This window comes from Asterias amurensis, chromosome 10 (genome assembly GCF_032118995.1).
Source record: "Asterias amurensis chromosome 10, ASM3211899v1".
Taxonomy (NCBI): Eukaryota; Metazoa; Echinodermata; class Asteroidea; order Forcipulatida; family Asteriidae; genus Asterias; species Asterias amurensis.
The window spans coordinates 5490321-5505754 of NC_092657.1; the positions used below are offsets into that span (position 1 = coordinate 5490321).

Below are 15434 nucleotides of genomic sequence, written 5' to 3' on the forward strand. Positions count from 1 at the left end.
AGCTCGATTGGTCGTCGGAGTTGCGAGATAACTATGAAAGAAAAAACACCCTTGTCACACGAAGTTGTGTGCTTTCTGATGCTTGATTTCGAGACCTCAAGTTCTAAACTTGAGGTCTCGAAATCAAATTTGTGGAAAATTACTTCTTTCTCGAAAACTACGTCACTTCAGAGGGAGCTGTTTCTCAAATCGTTTTATACTATCAAACTCTCCCCATTACTCGTTACCAAGTTAGGTTTTATGCTGATAATTTGTTTGAGTAATTACCAATAGTGTCCACTGCCTTTAAGGTTGAAGCATACTTTTTCCCCCTTTTGTTAACAAAAGTTTAAGAAGAAGGCCTTTGTCGAAAAAAAATACTTATGATAAACGAACCACCACATTATAAACATGCTTTAAAACTAGCATTCCCGTAAAAAGATGACGCCTGAAATAAGTTACTGCTACGAAGTAAAAGACCCAAATGTTGTGAGGATTTTATTTAAAATGCTGCTTTTTGTTTGTTCTCTTTTTATAATTAACAGAGACTTGATAGGTGGAAATATAACGACACTGGATGAAGGGATCTTTAAGAGATTGGTGAATCTCAAAACATTGTAAGTCTTTTTACTTGTTTGTCTTATTTCTTCTCTACTTGTTAGAACCCTCATTATGCAAAGTATATTTATTATAATTATCATTGATTGCTGTTGTTCTTTCGTGACAGGTCTTTGAGAAATAACAATATATCCAGAATTGAAATGAACACCTTTGCAGGTCTGAGTAATCTGACATCATTGTAAGTTATAATTATTTTAAATTATAAATTATTTTAAACACTAAACGCTACTTGTAAAATGTATTGCTTTATTTGTATATTTTATTACTACTAACGTTACTAACATTGTGACCCCGACCTCTTGTTCTCTGCCTAAAATGAATGAAACTATGTTCATGAAATAATTTTACGATTACCAGTTTTATATTTATATGTTTTTACAGGGATATATCGGAGACTATGTTCATGAAATAATTTTACGATTACCAGTTTTATATTTATATGTTTTTACAGGGATATATCGGAGAACCACTTCACTAGTTTACCAGGAGGTATATTTGAACAACAGGTTAAGCTTACTGAGTTGTAAGTTATGTAATCGTTATGTTATCGTTATAAAGGGGAAAGCCCCGCTGCCTAATTATCCCAAACCAGTTATGCTTTTGCGCCATCTTTGATTGTGTTGACAATGTCATTCAAAGACTGACTGTGGATAGTAGCTCCTTTACCCATTGGTGTCCTTGCTCCTTTGAAATCTGGTATTTTTAGATTAAAATAACCATTGGTTTTACTTGGCAAATGAATTGTTACCTTTATTACCTTTATTAATTCGTGTGATTTTCCCACTAGTGTGACTTAGTGTGATTTTGTTGTGACTATTAATTTTGCCGTGCTATACACACACAGACAATAATTATATAGGCCTGTCATACCCAATTGAAAACTACAAAGAGTGCTGAAGTGATTATTGTTTGTTTGAAAAACACTGGTGAAAATTACATAATTTGGTCAGAAGTACCTCCTAAACAAAACTGGCTTATCACCCAGCGATCCCTTCACATTTGAGCCTTAGCACCGTGAAAGCTATGCAGCTGTTCCCCTGCTTTTGCTTGTTTCTTCGAGCCAAGTCCAAATTAACCATCATCGTTATCGTGATGCCCCCAGGCTGGATCTCAGGCGGAATCTCAACCTGTCCTTTATGCAGGCAGCCAACTCTGTTGTGGGCTCTGCCCCAGCATCTCTCTGACATAGCTCAACCTCTGTCTTCCCTTCACCTTCACCCAAAGTAGTGGATTCAAAAAGATGAATAATAAAGAATGTGATTTTTAGATTGACTGTAATGTTTGTTAAACAACTTCACCGTTTTCACAAATCTCCTTCTGTTTTGCAGAGGCTTGCGTTCAGTGCCGATTCATCTGATTGAGACAAACGCCTTCAAGGGATTGAAGTGTTTGGAAAAGCTGTAAGTTACCCCTGGACACAGTTCAGGACAATAGGCTTTGCATTTCTCGTGCTTATAAATATTGAAAACGTGAGGAAAACAACAGCAAAAAAACGAACACTCCAGAGATTATACTTTTTTGTACACAATTTTGTGGACAAAAAAACCCGAGCAGTGTTTTATTATTACAATTTCAAACTAAATATATATGTTTTGTTTAAATTAAAATCTGATAACTTGGAAACCACCATCATTCATTTCAGAGTTTTGATGCACGGCAATGGCTCAATAGATGACACACATGAGTTTGCAACAGAGGTCGAGGCTGGAGCTCTGACAGACCTACTTGCTCTCCAAACTGTGTAAGTACTTATCTGTGACTCAATTTTGGTCCATAAATTCCAGGTTTGAATTGACCAGGATCCGATCCTCGTGGGATCTTACTCATTACTGGGTCAGTGTGACGACCCAGTGTCCCAGGGAATTCGGTGTGCTATGGGCCATGCAACTAGGTCGATATCACACTCTTGTTATTATGGATCGACCAATTAGAATCAATGATTAAAGCCTACTTATAAATACAACTTTTTTTTGTTCTTTTTTTTCTTTTAAATACAACTTTTGTTAAACTCTTTTGGGGTCAGCCTGACCCACAAATTTGTCAGTGCCCCTGGAACCAGGAATCCGGTAAATTCTTACCATTGCTTAATTTTAAAAAGTCCGTAAGCACAAAATAATGCTAAGCACAAAATAGTGGTGCATAGCAGCTTGCCAAAAATTAGTTATGTGTGCATTGGTGTTGCTGGTTCACCAATCAGATTTAGTTTAGCAAGTACATTTTGTCAAACAAGTACTTCTTGTGAGAAGCTTGATGAAATTTTGCCCGTCACCTTTCAGAGAATGTTGAGCACAAAACTTATTTTGTGGGTCCTTAGAATAAAGGAAAAAGCGATAACATAGGAGACATGTTGATGTCCCAAACCATTATACTTTATACCCTGAGACCATGACACACATAGCGAAACTGTGCCCAATATTATAACGCCTGAGCAAAACAACATTCTAATGTTTACATTGATTTACCTTGAGCCCTACTACACTTTTCGCTTCAGCAAAACAAATCGCTAGGCAGTATACACTCTAGAAACTCCCGGGTCAGAATTGACCCAGATTAGGGTCCCAGGGGGCCAGACCCACTTCTTGGTCAATGTGACCCGGAATCCATGTCGTTGTGACCAGAAATTTGGTTAAAAGCGGGGATTTTGACTCGGATACCGAGTCACATTGACACGGATTCCGTGTCAAACTGACCCAGAAATGGGTCTGGCCCTTTGGACCCAAATCCGGGTTAATTCTGACCGGGAGTTTTTTAGTGTATTTTCTACAGACTTATGAAACTCGGCCCTGTCCTCATCAGCCAAAAAATTTTCACTGCAACATCATGAAGACCTTCTTGATTTTTACAGATATGTTGACGACTACAAGCTTTGCTGCGACTTCAATGCCTTTCTCAACAACAGTAAAGACTGCGTCACCACTCAGCTCCAGTCTCCCCTCTTCAACTGCGGCAGGCTCATGCCCAATGCCGTCCTCCAGGGATTCATGTGGCTTCTTGGCTTTAGCGCCCTCATCGGCAACGCAGTGGTCATTGCCTGGCGAATCAGAGAGGACAGTGGGAAGGGAAGCAAGTACGTACACTCGTTCCTCGTATTGAACCTCGCCATCTCGGACTTCTTTATGGGAGTTTACATGATCATCATCGCAACAGTGGACGAGATCAAGAAAGAAAGCTACTACCTGGTGGCCACACAGTGGAGAAACAGCGCCCTCTGTAAAGCAGCTGGGATCATCTCGGTGCTGTCGTCTGAGGCATCGGTGTTCTTCATCACCTTGATAAGCATCGATCGCTACATGTGCATCGTGCACCCTTTCAGTCGGGTCCGGTTGAGGGAGAGATCGGTGTGGTTCACGGCAGGGTTTATCTGGATCATGACGCTCGGATTATCCGTCGTTCCTACTGTGTTGATCACCAAAGACTCCAACGTATATGGACTGTCAGATGTTTGTATTGGACTGCCTCTGCTTACAACGCCATCGGGGTATACCTTTAAGGAGCAGGATATTGGAGACCAGTTGACTAATGATACCTACTTGATACCGGTGCCGGAAGGGAGCAAGCCGAGCTGGTCCTACTCCATTGTGCTCTTCCTTGGCGTCAACCTCTCCTGTTTCATCACCGTGACGTACTGCTACATCGCCATCTTCGCCAAGGTCAAGAGGTCAATCCGCCGCGTCAAACAGGGCTCCCATAAAGAGGAGGAAATCAAAATGGCCTCCAAAATGGCCATCATCGTGGGCTCAGACTTTCTCTGCTGGATGCCGGTCATAGTGCTTGGTATCCTATCACAGACCAGTGTGATTAAGATCGAGCCGGATGTATACGCCTGGCTAGTGGTGTTCGTCCTTCCTATAAACTCGTCCCTCAACCCGTATCTGTACACTATTGTGACAGTCATCAGCCGTCGTCGACAGTCGTTCCCTGCCTCCATTCGAAAAAGCTCTAAAGCTAAGCACGGAGCCACGGATGTAGATCTCGGGGGAAAAAATGACCTTTTTACCTTAACAACCAAGACAGGGACTTTGTCCACGAGTATGGATTTATAGGAGAAAAACTGCACACGTTAATGAATTCTGTCTAATCTTTTTGGAGAGTCGACTACTGAGAAATGGATTCAACATGTGCATTGATGGCTGTTATGTGAAGAAGCTACAGGAAAGTGATATGTTGGCTGCCCCGTACATCATAATGCAAGGATTACATCAAGCAAAACCTGAAAGACTGTTGTATCACCTGGGAGCATCTATCTGCCAATCATGAAGCCTTGAGATCATCTATAAGGCTGGGCAACGAGACGGGCGCAGAACTTCAATGATCTACGCTGGATGCTTTCTTTTGCGCAATAGACCTTTATCATGCTTTCACCTTGGTCATGTTCCTTGTTTCCATAACAGTAATGAAAGCTAATATGCATTGCGCAAACATGGCACCAGACTATTATTTCGTCCAGCCTCAGAATGAGTTGAATGGAGTAAGATCAAGTTGGCCAGTGCACACCGTGATAAGGTCTATGCCATTGCAGCTACCACGTTGAGATTCGGACCTTCACCCAGTGGTAGGAGGCGTGACTGTCTGACTGACTGCAGAAATGAATTCAAACTAGTCATGCTTTAAGAATGTGATGTACTGGTCCGTCCTGTTCAACTGCAACTGCGATTGACCTGCCCGCTGCCAGAACAAGTATTCGTGTCGCTGTTGCGACCCGCTTCATAGTTTGTATTTTATAGTAGTGGTATAAACTGGGCCAAAAATTTCATATTGCTGCTTTTTTGCGTAACAATATTTTGCTAAGCACATAAATGAGCACTGGATACTAGTCAAAAATTATACATGTGATTTGTGGCTGTTTGGCTGGTAACCCTTTTCTGGTAATCAATATTGTGCGCGTAGCTACTGTTGTGCTTATAAGCAGCTCCATAAATTAAAGCCCTGGGCCCAAATTTATGCTAAGCACGACATTAATATGCTTAGCATGAGATTTTTGCCATGATAAAAACAAGATTACCAGCCTAACTTCCCACGTGATTTTCAGGATAAGCAATTAAACAACAGCTGAATACCAGTAACAAGCTTTATGCACCAAATGGAAATTTTGGTTGTTAACCCTGTTTTTATGAAGAAAGAAATTTCATGCTAAGCAAAATGTTTGTGCTCATATAACAGCTTTATGAATTTGGGCCATGGTCATTTTGGCTTTGCTCGTTAAACCGTGACGTCAGCATCAGAAGGTTCATCTGCAAAATGTCGCAATTATTCGAATGTATAATAAAATCATTGTGAGATATTTGTGTATTCCTGTATGATTATACCAAAGAGTAACGAGGGCTTTACGTTAATATAATAAGGTCAGATTCATGTTGAAGATGCACTAGGTTTGCACCAGACAGGCAGAGTTGTTGTAGAAGTTGGAGAAACAGAGCATTTTTAATTCATAAATATTTTGATGACATGTTTAGCTTGCCAGTAAAGTTAATGCGTATTATGTGTTGTGAAGTAGGCTTACTTATCTAATCGTTGTTAACCTAGTTAAGTGTTAAGGGTGATTTGCGTACAGTTTGCATCCTAATGAAAGTATGTTTTATGAGTCGCTAAACATTGTTTTAAGCACCGTACATGTATCAATTAAACGTAGGTCTACATGGGCTTAAAGGACTCAAAAAGTTAAGATTTGTATTCAATGTCACAATACACAGCATTAGTGTGTTCGAGGCGATGGATGGAGACACAATGAATGTACTGTACTGCTTAAATTTTGGGTGTATACAGACACACTTTACCAAAACCCAACAGTACCAAAGTATTGTGTCCACCATTATCTCAAAATTACCTTTTTGTGATAAAAATAAGAAAATTCTTTTAGTGCTTCATGTCAATGTGTCCAGGCAATTACCATCCTCCCTTTGTTCTCTCATTGAACTGCTACTATTTAAGGTTACAAGAAACTAATGGAATTAATAAGTTTGTTCACTGTTTGATGAGACCCTCATTAACTGTCAGATTTTTTCAGGGAACATGACCGAGTGAGGGCGGTACATAGGCCCGCTGAACACGGCTACTATGAGTAATTTGTTAGAGAACACCAAGACCCAGCACGTGGCCCCCTACACTGCCCACCGTTTCGGTAGTTTTCAAACACTAAAGCCCACTTTTCTCTATTAAGTTCTAGATTTAGGATACAAGTGGTTGTTTAAAAAAAAATTAATTTTACGTGTTGAGTATTTGTTTTCGTTAATTGTTTTTAAAGAAAAACCGTACGGCATAAGCATTGCTATAGTTATAAACTGCGCCAATAAAGTATCTAAACACTTACAAATGGTCAGATATATCGGAACCTGAAATAGTATGCCAAAAAATAACTATTCATTTCGATTCGCCGTTAATTTCTGCACATTTTGACACCTCTTGTGTTGCGCTACGATGTTGTTAGGTGGATTTATGGGCACTTACGTGGCTTAAGGTTGAGTTTCAAAAGTTGCAAAAGCCCCTATTCAAGCTAAATCGTTGTATTGTGACGAGTAAGATCAGCCTTTATTTTACCCGCTGATTATAAACGATTTTTTTGTCGCATGTTGGATAAATCGGTTGCGATGAACATCAGCAACAATATTGTCAGTAACCAAGCAAAGGGGTCAAAGATGGGAGGCATACATCAATATGGGTTAAGAGCCAGAATCCCTGATTATGGTAAGACAGTGAAAGGTGTTTTAAGATAACATGAAAAATGGCTCAACTGACCAAACGGGAAAGGGGACGGATCGTTGGTTTGATAGAAGTCGGTATGTCGATGCGAGCTGCAGCTCATCAGGTTACAACGTCACCACCGACAGTCAGTAAATGGTGGAATCGCTACCAAGATCAGGGAAATGTGGACGACCTGCCAAGGATTTGCCGTCAGAGGGTGACTTCTGCAGCAGAAGAAAGTGAACAAGTCCATCAGGCCTGACACCACTCTCGAGGGATTGCGACGCATCCTGATCAGGAAATGGCAGGGGATTGACCAGGTACAGATCAGAGGTCTCATTGGGAGTATGAGAAGACGACTCCTTGCCACTCAGGACAGTGTGATGGAAGACACTAAGTACTGAGGACAGGATATCAGCAGTTTTAGAGTTAAAGATACGACAACAAATTTCATGGTCAAGTAAACGAAACGAGTTTGTGTCTTTTGTCTTGATTTTGTCTGTGTGTGTGATGCTTATGTGATTCCTTTCTGGAATTGGGGTGAATAGGGGCTTTTGCAACTTTTGAAATTCGACCTTAAGCCACTTAAGTGCCCAAACAACATCGTAGCGCAACACAATAGGTGTCAAAATGTACAGAAATTAACGGTGAATAGAAATGAATAATTATTTGTTTGTATACTGTTTCAGGTTCCGATAAATCTGACCATTTCTAAGTGTTTAGATACTTTATTGGCGCAGTTTACATTGGTGTGGTTTTAACAACACAGCGCATCAATTATGACTATTACTTGTTGGCTACAGGAATAACAATAATATTGTAATAAAAGTAGATTTGACCATGATGTATTAATTATATCGCTGCTGCATGCTCTTAAATTGTTTCATTAACTAATTTTACTTCTTGTATAAAAATACCGGAGAGAATTAGGGCTAGCTGTTTGAAATGATGATAGGTTTTCTTTTAAATCGTCCAGTTTTCGTCAATTTGCATGTTCCCACCTGCCCTTTTTTCCTAAACACAGGAGGCACAACTGACGCCAGTAGTATGCATTTAAATAATATAACTTTACACTGTGCTGTATCTTTGTGTTGTGTTGTATTATGAAGTACACGTTCAATTGTTATATCATTAACTGCAAGGTGCAATAATAAATAACTCGAAGATGGCCGCCCCCATGAACGTGTTGAGAGCTGTATTCGGTGACTTCGTTTTGATAACTTATGTTGTGGTAATATATCACACTGCTTGCCTTGCACATTTTCAGGTGCACAGAGTTATAGCTTTGTTCACATTTTTAGGTGCATAAGGTTTAACAGGCCAGGGGTGGATTTCACAAAGAGTTAGGACTAGTCTTATCTCGAGTTAGGACGAGTTACTAGTCCTAACTTAGGACTAGCCGTACGTTTTTGATATCTCTTAGGACTAGTCCTAAGTTAGGACTAGTCCTAACTCTTTGTGAAATCGACCCCTGTACACATTTTCAGGTGCACAAGGCTATACATTTTAAGGCACAAATTGACAAGAGCACTAGGCTATAAACTTGTTCACATGGCTGGCTGTGATGGTGGTCCAACGTCGGCAGCTGACAGAGAGCATAAAAAGGGCAAATTGCCTCAAAATTTAACTGAAGGAAGCTCTTCATGTGTATAAGACAGTCTCCAAGTTACAGAATGTTGGAACAATAGGATGGGTCTCAAATGTTCAGTTACATCTTGATTTTAAACCGTCGTTATATCCGAACTAAGGCATTATCTCCAAAAGTAACCATCGTAGACGAATAAAACCAAGATTTTCTTGCTCCTCGCCCTCTGTTACACCTATATATCAAATTTCAGGCGATTTGGAAAACGACAATTTCGGCCGATTTTTGAAAAAACGACAAGGGGGTAAGCTTGACGTTTTTTCAACCTCGAAAACTTTTTCTCTCCGAATTGCCTCAAAATTTAACTGAAGGAAGCTCTTCATGTGTATAAGACAGTCTCCAAGTTACAGAATATTGGAACAATAGGATGGGTCTCAAATGTTCAGTTTACATCTTGATTTTAAACCGTCGTTATATCCGAACTAAGGCATTATCTCAAAAAGTAGCCATCGTAGACGAATAAAACCAAGATTGTCTTGCTCCTTGCCCTCTGTTACACCTATATATCAAATTTCAGGCGATTTGGAAAACAAAAATTTCGGCCGATTTTTGAAAAAACGACAAGGGGGTTAGGTAAGCTTGACGTTTTTTCAACCTCGAAAACTTTTTCTCTCCGAATTGCCTCAAAATTTAACTGAATGAAGCTCTTCATGTGTATAAGACAGTCTCCAAGTTACAGAATGTTGGAACAATAGGATGGGTCTCAAATGTTCAGTTTACATCTTGATTTTAAACCGTCGTTATATCCGAACTAAGGCATTATCTCAAAAAGTAGCCATCGTCGCCCTCTGTTACACCTATATATCAAATTTCGGCCGATTTTGGAAAAAACGACAAGGGGTTCTTCGTGTGTAAGTTACAGGTTGATGGAATAATGGTATAGGTCTCAAATATTCAATTAATCTCTCTTGATTTTTAGGCACTGTTATAATAAAGAAGTAAGCAAGATATTGCGACAAGAAAACGAACAGTCGGGTACCCTATAGTTGGTCTTATACCAATGCTTCGTACAAAGCAATTTGCCGCGTACACATGTGTTTTCGAAATCGTCTCCAAGCATGCAGTTGACACTGGCTGTCTCCGTGGACGATATTTAGAGCAAATTTGACGTGGTTTAATCTTCAGTGAACTGTTCAGGCAAGACTAACGTATACTCGTTTATTCTGATTCAATAATAAGTCTTCAAACTCCCTAAGAACGTTGGTAATAGCAATGTCTGTTATTTATGTTTCTAGTACGAGTACATACATGTACTGTACACTGCGTCTATTATAGCTGGTGCTTTTGTATGTAGGTCTACTGTTCACAACATAATGGGCGATGGTGTGTTATCACTCATAATTCTCGGGGGGGGGGGTCAGTATAGTTTGTTGTCTTTCCGTTGATTATTCAGGGATTTTTTTTATTGTATTTAATTATTCACTGCAGACGTGTACGTGTACATAGCCTATCTTCATCCATGTTCCAAAATGTATACTTAGAATGGGCTTTAAGTCTGGCACTGTGACTATGATAATTTCATAATAATTATTGTCAACATTTGTGTTACTTACAACAGCACACAATTATATACACTTGACGTTTTAATTATTGTAATGATTAAAATAATATTGTGTACACACTGTTTTCGCTGCTTAAATTTGAATGAGTTGATTGTCTGGTTTATTTTTCTCTTGACTAAAAGAGCATTTTAATTAAAGTGAAACGTAGAAACTTGAATATTAAACAAATAAATGGAAACATAAGAAGAATCCGTGTCGTTTCTTATCTAGAGTAAATAACCTAGATTATCAATAATTTATTACTACAGTAATTAATTATGGTTTTGTTGGCCACCTGATATTTTTTCAGTTAGGTATGCTGATTCTAGTCCCGTGCATTTTCTTTATCCCAAACACCGTCGCAGTGCTTTAACTCTGTTGTACCCAGTCCCAATCACGACATCGTATCCGTTTATAACGGTGTGTTTTGAGCATGATGCTATATACTATAACAAAATGCAAAAGGTACGGGTTCGACCCAGTGCTCTTTTTTCTACGCATAGAGTTGTTCATTCTACGGTTATCGTTAAACTCGACCCCATTGTTCATAAGAAGAGACGTGGCCCGGTGGTAGAGCTCCAGATTCTGAAGCATAAGGTACTGGGTTCGAGCCCCGGTGTGTGTCTTTTTCTACGCATAAGAACATTGGTTTACGCAGTACCCTATGGCATACGGACATAAATTACGAGTGAGTGGAATGCGTAAGCTAGAATAAGTTTTGATTGAAAGTTGTTAATTTTAAGGTATACATTTAAACTCGAACGCAACCAAAGTAAGATGAGTAGTGGCCCAATGGAAGTGCTCCCGACTCTACACCCAACGGTACGGGGTTCGAATCCCGGTATGTGTTCTTTTTTCTACGCTTGAGAACAAAGGTTTACGCGGTGCCCTATGACAGAGGGAAATCCTTGCTTTACACTTGGTAATTTGCGAGTGGAAGGCATAAATACGTTTTTATTTAAAGTTTTTAATTCTAGGATGTACAATTAAACTCGTACGCAAATGAAGTAAGAGTGGTGGTGGCCCAATGGAAGGGCTCCGGACTCTACACCCGATGGTACGGGGTTCGAACCCCGGCCTGTGTCCTTTTTTATACGCTTAAAAACATTGCTTTACGCGGTATCCTATGGCGAAGGGAAATCCTTGCTTCACACTTAATAAATAATTTGCGAGTGGAAGGCATAATTAAAATAAGTTTTGATTTAAAATTGTTTATTATAGGGTTTAACATTAAACTCGAACGCAATTGATGTAAGAGTAGTCGTGGCCCAATGGAAGGGCTCCGGGCTCTACACCCAATGGTACAGGGTTCGAATCCCGGTCTGTGTTCTTTTAGTACGCTTGAGAACATTGGTTTACACGGTATCCTATGGCATGGGAAATCCTTGCTTTACACTTGGTAAATAATTTGCGAGTGGAAGGCTAAAGCTATAATACGTTTTGATTTTAAGTTGTTCATTTTAAGGTATACAATTAAACTCGAACGCAACCAAAGTAAGATGAGTAGTGGCCCAATGGAAGTGCTCCGGACTCTACACCCAATGGTACGGAGTTCAAATCCCGGTATGTGTTCTTTTTCTACGCTTGAGAACAAGGGTTTACGCGGTGCCCTATGGCAGAGGGAAATCCTTGCTTTACACTTGGTAAATAATTTGCGAGTGGAAGGCATAAATACGTTTTTATTTAAAGTTGTTCATTCTAGGTTGTCTATTAAACTCGAACGCAAATGAAGTAAGAGTAGTGGTGGCCCAATGGAAGGGCTCCAGACTCTACACCCGATGGTACGGGGTTCGAATCCCGGTCTGTGTTCTTTTTCTACGCTTGAGAACAAGGGTTTATGCGGTGCCGTACGGCAGAGGGAAATCCTTGCTTTACACTTAAATAATTTGCGAGTGGGAGGCAAATAATACTTTTTGATTTAAAATTGTTCATTCTAGGGTATAACATTTAACTCGAACGCATATAAAGTAAGAGTAGTGGTGGCCAAACGGAAGGGCTCCGGACTCTACACCCGATGGTACGGGGTTCGAACCCCGGCCTGTGTTCTTTTTACACGCTTAAGAACATTGCTTTACGCGGTATCCTATGGCATAGGGAAATCCTTGCTTTACACTTGGTAAATAATTTGCGAGTGGAAGGCATAATTAAAATAAGTTTTGATTTAAAATTGTTCATTCTAGGGTATAACATTAAACTCGAACGCAACCAAAGTAAGATGAGTAGTGGCCCAATGGAAAGGGCTTCGGACTCTACACCCAATGGTACGGGGTTCGAATCCCGGGTGTTCTTTTACTGCGTTTTAATTAAACATTTTTCATACGAAGGTTTAAAATTTAACTCGAACACAATTTAAGTAAAAGGAGACGTGGCCCAGTGGAAGGGCTCCGGACTCTACACCCAAAGGTACGGGGTTCGAATCCTGGGGGTTCTTTTACAAAGTTTTGATTTAAAGTTGTCTATACGAAGGTTTAAAATTAAACTCGAACACAATTTAGGTAAGAGGAGACGTGGCCCAGTGGAAGGGCTCCGGACTCCACACCCAAAGGTACGGGGTTCGAATCCTGGCTGGTCTTTTACAAAGTTTTGATTTAAAGTTGTCCATACGAAGGTTTAAAATTAAACTCGAACGCACTTTAGTAAGAAGGACCAGTGGCCCAGTGGAAGGGCTCCGGACTCTACACCCAAAGGTACGGGGTTCGAATCCTGGGTGTTCTTTTACAAAGTTTTGATTTAAAGTTGTCCATACGAAGGTTTAAAATTAAACTCGAACGCACCTAAGTAAGAAGGACCTGTGGCCCAGTGGAAGGGCTCTGGTCTGAGAACTGAAAGGTCCCGGGATCGAATCCCGCTACAGAAAAGTTCCAGACGTTTTAAAAATATTTTTTTAATGAAAAAAAATAAATTTATATAAAAAAGAGCATAGGTTCGTTTTAAGTTTTAAGTTTAAAGTTTCTTTCCTCAGCGAGTGCTAGCGGTGAGTGCCACTGCGCGGTGGGTGCCACTGTCTGGCGGGTCGAGACTTCTCGGACGGCAACCGCGCTGCCACCACCGGGGTTCGAACCGGGGACCCTTCGCTACGGAAGCCGACACCCACCTACGACACCCACTTGGGTCCCCCCCAAGATCATTCGCATTTTAGACCTGATAAACCTTCGGTCCATACTTTACATAGAAAGCTATGGCATGGGATTTCAATGCTTTATACTTAGTATATAATTTGCGAGTTGAATACTTTTCATACGATACTATGGCATGGGAATATCAATGCTTTATACTTAATATATAATTTGTGAGTTGAATACTTTTCATAGGATACTATGGTATGGGAATGTCAGTGCTTTATACTTAGTATATAATTTATACTTGGTATATAATTTGCCAGTGGAAAACCTTACACACGATGCTATGGCATAGTAAAATCAGTACTTTATACTTAGTAATTTACGAGTGGCCTGCGCTGTTGGCATGGTTGTAGGAAACATATAGGCATATGGAGGACTCATTGGTTCGGACTTAAAAAATATTTGAGTTGAAGGAACACGCTGTAGGTATGGACCATTTACTTATGAAACATAGTCATATGGGGAACACTTTGGTTTGGACTTGGACAATATTGTTGAGTTGAAGGCACACGCTGTAGGCATAAGTATAGACAATTTAGTTTAATTGGGAGGCACGGTTCGCATGGTACTATGGCATAAGGAAATCCTTGCTTTATACTTGGTAAATAATCTGCGAGTCAAAGCAAAGGCATATGCATTAACTTAGGAGTAGGTATATGGGTAGACAGGGGGACTTAAAAATATACTGCGATCGGAAGGCATACACTGTAAGTATAGGCACACAATAATAACCAGGAAACATAGGCATACAATGGACTCTTTTGTTCGAACTTAGAAAATAATTGAGTTGAATACACACGCTGTGGGTTAGAGAAAATAAGTTTACGGGGGAAACGGTAATGTTGTGAATTATCGGTTTGACATTATGGGAATTGGGGATTGTTGCTGGGGAGGGTGGCGGGGTTTGGGGTTGGGTGTAGGCTAGCTGGGATCAACATGACGACGGGAATAAATAAAAGTGTTGATTCCACCAGTGTTCTTGGTGGGTACTCGCCGTGTGTCGTAGTATTTGTTTTAATGTGTACAATAGTATTTGAGACACCGTTATATAAAAATATATAAAAAAATTATAAGGTGGACTACTCAAATACTACACTGTGAAATTTCAGGCGATTTTTGAAGTTAAAAATTTTCGGCCGATTTAGGAAAAACGACAAGGGGTATAACTTGACGGTTTTTCATGCTATTCGCCTCAAAATCTAACATTATGTAGAAGACAATATACAATTTACAGGCTGCTGGAACAAATTGGAAAAGTCTCAAATATTCACTATAATCTTGGTTAAGCTTAAGCTACCGTTACATCGAAAACATTGCAATAATTTATAACAAAAAGTTGCTAAGTTTACGACTCAAACCTCCACTACACCTTTGCATGAAATTTCAGGTGATTCTAAAAGGAAGTGTTTGCGATTGGTTTTAGAAATAAAATACGCCTGTATTTAAACTATAAAAAATACTTTATTAATAAAAAAAAAATTAAAAAAAAAATTTTTTTTTATCTATACTATAAAAATTACTGTTGTCATAAAAAGAAAAAAACAACAAGTTGGGCAGTTCAGAGTATAGTAAAGGACTGCAGGTGCCAAACGGTTTTACCATCATCAATTCTTTGGATAATACCACAGCACCGGTCATTTGGGTGAGTAAAGTTTAAAAAAAAAAAAAAAAAAAAAAAAAAAAAAACTAACATTTTAGACTTGAAACAAGTAGGTCTGGCCCCTACAGATTTATCCAAGATACAACAATCTACGAATTGAAGAAAAATTTAATCGAAAAACTAAGCTACTCAGGAAAGTCGATTGTTTCCTCTGATTGACAGCAAGTTGTCATTGTTATGCAATGACC

General features: G+C 39.6%; 1 protein-coding gene across 2 annotated transcripts in view; it reads left to right on the forward strand.

Annotated features, from left to right (window-relative positions):
* Positions 1 to 4925, forward strand: part of LOC139942530 (uncharacterized) — a 54224-nt gene extending 49299 nt beyond the window's left edge. For both annotated transcript variants that reach the window (XM_071939352.1, XM_071939353.1), the window contains exons 18-23: positions 525 to 596; positions 707 to 778; positions 1052 to 1123; positions 1929 to 2000; positions 2243 to 2341; positions 3446 to 4925. In XM_071939352.1, the coding sequence (XP_071795453.1) occupies positions 525 to 596; positions 707 to 778; positions 1052 to 1123; positions 1929 to 2000; positions 2243 to 2341; positions 3446 to 4643 (1585 nt within the window). In that variant the 3' untranslated portion in view covers positions 4644 to 4925. The remainder of the gene's footprint in view (positions 1 to 524; positions 597 to 706; positions 779 to 1051; positions 1124 to 1928; positions 2001 to 2242; positions 2342 to 3445) is intronic.
* The last annotated feature ends 10509 nt before the right edge of the window (positions 4926 to 15434 follow it).